Consider the following 2,747-nt stretch of genomic DNA (forward strand, 5'->3'; position numbering starts at 1 on the left):
TGTGTACCACATCTCTCATGGCAGCACGTACCACGCCCAAGAACAGTTGTGAGGGTTCCCCTCCCCATAGATGGAAAGCAGCTCCAAGACAAGCAGAGTGACTTGCACTTCCCTCTCTCGCTAGCCCTGTATAGGGAGCTACCCAGTCAATGTGGGATGATTGACTCAGGGCTCAGCAAACTTTCTCGGTACAGGATCCAAGAGGAAATAACTGAGGCTTTGTGAGCCATACATGGGGTCTCTGTAGCAATTGCTCAACTCTGCCTTGCCACACAGAGGCAGCCCTGGATAATATGCAAACTATACGCAAATGAGCAGCCTGGCTGAGTTCCAGTGAAAACTTACAGCATCAGGTGTCAGGCTGGAGTTGGCCTAAGCTACAAAAGACAGGTTAGGGAGATGGACAATGGGTAGGAAAATACAGTTAGATAGAATGATTGCGATCTAGTGTTTGGTAGCATGATAGGGTGGCTGTAGTTAACAATATTATATATTTCAAAATAACTGACGGAGTGAAATTGGAATGTTCCTAACCCAAAGAATTGATGAATGTGTCAGGTGATGGATATCCCAATTACTCTAATTTGATTATTACACATTGTATGCTTGCATCAAAATAGCACAGGTACCCCATAAATATGTACAACTAGTATGTATCCATATTAATTAAATATAAAAAAATTAAGACAGGTTATAAAGAGCATAGATAACATTGTTTTAGACATATCCAATGATATGGATAATGGAGTTAGGTATATCCAGATTATACAGTTATGTATGTGTAAACCACATATATACACATATCTATACACATATGTATGTGTACATAGACAAAAACATATGAATGCACAGATAAAACTGAAAGGGCATACATCAAAATGGTAACATATCCAGATGGTAGATTTAGATATAATTTTTCTTTTCTTCTAAGGGTTTTTTAATATATTCTGAAATATTTAATATATTCTGAAATAAACATGTTACTTTGTCACTTTTAAAATGTTATTTTTAAGAATGTTCTCTTAAAAATGCATTTAAACTGACAAATTAGAAACTGATCTAGTAAAAGCAAGGAGGCTTATAGATAAATCCTAATTCTAGTGAGCACAACAAATATTTTTTAACAAATATTTTCTATATGCTGACATTTATAAGAGCATTTAAGATAAATCTAGTATAAATGCTGAACTCAGAGTGAGTAAAAATGACAAATACTTATAGGACAATGCATGCAATATTATAGGTGCATACAATGCTCTGAAATAATACAGAGGAGGGCATAATTAACTCTGCAGGAGTTAGGAGGAGGTTCAAAGAAGAGGGCCTGGTGAGTACGAATTTTCAGAATGTAAAGGAAGAGAGGGGATGATGTGAAAGGAGGAACCTCCCAAAACAAGACAGCAGGGCAGGGCATGGTGGCTCACACCTGTAATCCCAGCACTTTGGGAGACTGAGGTGGGTGGATCAAGAGTTCGAGACCAGCCTGGGTCAGGAGTTTGAGACCAGCCTGACCAACATGGTGAAACCCTGTCTCTACTAAAAATACAAAATTACTTTTTCACAAGATGGCACTGAAAGCAAAGAAGGAAGCTCCTGCCACTCCTAAAGCCAAAGCCAAGGCTTTGAAGGCCAAGAAGGCAGTGTTGAAAGGTGTCCACGGCCACAAAAAACAGATCTACATGTCACCAACCTTCCAGTGGCCCAAGACACTGCGACTCCAGAGGCAACCCAAATATCCTTGGAAGAGCACCCCCAGGAGAAATGAGCTTGACCACTATGCTGTCATTAAGTTTCTGCTGACCACTGAGCCGGCCATGAAGAAGACAGAAGACAACAACATGCTTGTGTTCATTAAGGACGTTAAAGCCAACAAGCACCAAATCAAACAGGCTGTGAAGAAGCTCTATAACATTGACGTGGTCCAAGTCAACACCCTGATTCGGCCTGATGGAGAGAAGAAGGCGTATGTTCAGCCGGCTCCTGATTATGATGCTTTGGATGTTGCCAATAAAATTGGGATCATCTAAACTGAGTCCAGCTGGCTAATTCTAAATATATGTATATCTTTTCACCATAAAAAATACAAAATTAGCCGGGTGCAGTGGCACATGCCTGTAATCCCAGCCACTTGGGAGGCTGAGGCAGGAGAATCACTTGAATCTGGGAGGCGGAGGTGCACTGAGCCGAGATTGCACTATTGCACTCCAGCCTGGGCAACAAGAGTGAAACTCCGTCTCTAAATAAATAAATAAATAAATAAATAAAATGGTGCAGCCACTTTTTTGGAAGATAGTATGACAGTTTCTCAAAATGTTAAAAATAGAATTGCCTTAAACCCAGCAACTTCACTTCTAAGTATGTACCCAGGGAAGATGAAAATGTGTGTCCACACAAAGGCTTGTATGTGAATGTTCATGGCAGCACCATTCACAAGAACCAAAAGGTCAAGACAACCCAAATGCCCATCAACGGGCAAAGGGATTAAAACATGGAACATACAACGGAATACTGTTCAGCAATCAAAAGGAAGTTCTGGTGCATGCTACTACATTGATCAACCTCAACAATGCAATGCTTCATGAAAGAAGCCAGATGCAAAAGAACTCACATTGCCTGATTCAGTTTATATGAAATATCCAGAACAGCCTAATATAGAGACAGAAAGTAGATACCTTGTTGCCTAGGGCTGGGGATGAGAATGAAAAGTAACTCGGATGGGCACAAGTTTCTTTCTGGGATGACAGAAT

The 2,747-nt window shown here is 40.4% G+C and overlaps 1 protein-coding gene across 1 annotated transcript; it reads left to right on the forward strand.

Moving 5' to 3' along the window:
• The first annotated feature begins 1,565 nt into the window (after nucleotides 1–1,565).
• LOC101129492 (large ribosomal subunit protein uL23-like) lies at nucleotides 1,566–2,027 on the forward strand. Its single transcript, XM_055357611.1, has one exon. The coding sequence runs from the start codon at nucleotides 1,566–1,568 to the stop codon at nucleotides 2,025–2,027; it is 462 nt and encodes a 153-aa protein (XP_055213586.1).
• Nucleotides 2,028–2,747: the final 720 nt, after the last annotated feature.

The sequence above is a fragment of the Gorilla gorilla genome, chromosome 10, assembly GCF_029281585.2.
Source record: "Gorilla gorilla gorilla isolate KB3781 chromosome 10, NHGRI_mGorGor1-v2.1_pri, whole genome shotgun sequence".
Taxonomy (NCBI): Eukaryota; Metazoa; Chordata; class Mammalia; order Primates; family Hominidae; genus Gorilla; species Gorilla gorilla.

Excerpts from the sequence above, each read along its gene's own strand:
- LOC101129492 (XM_055357611.1), top strand. The coding sequence starts at position 1,566 with ATGGCACTGAAAGCAAAGAAGGAAGCTCCTGCCACTCCTAAAGCCAAA.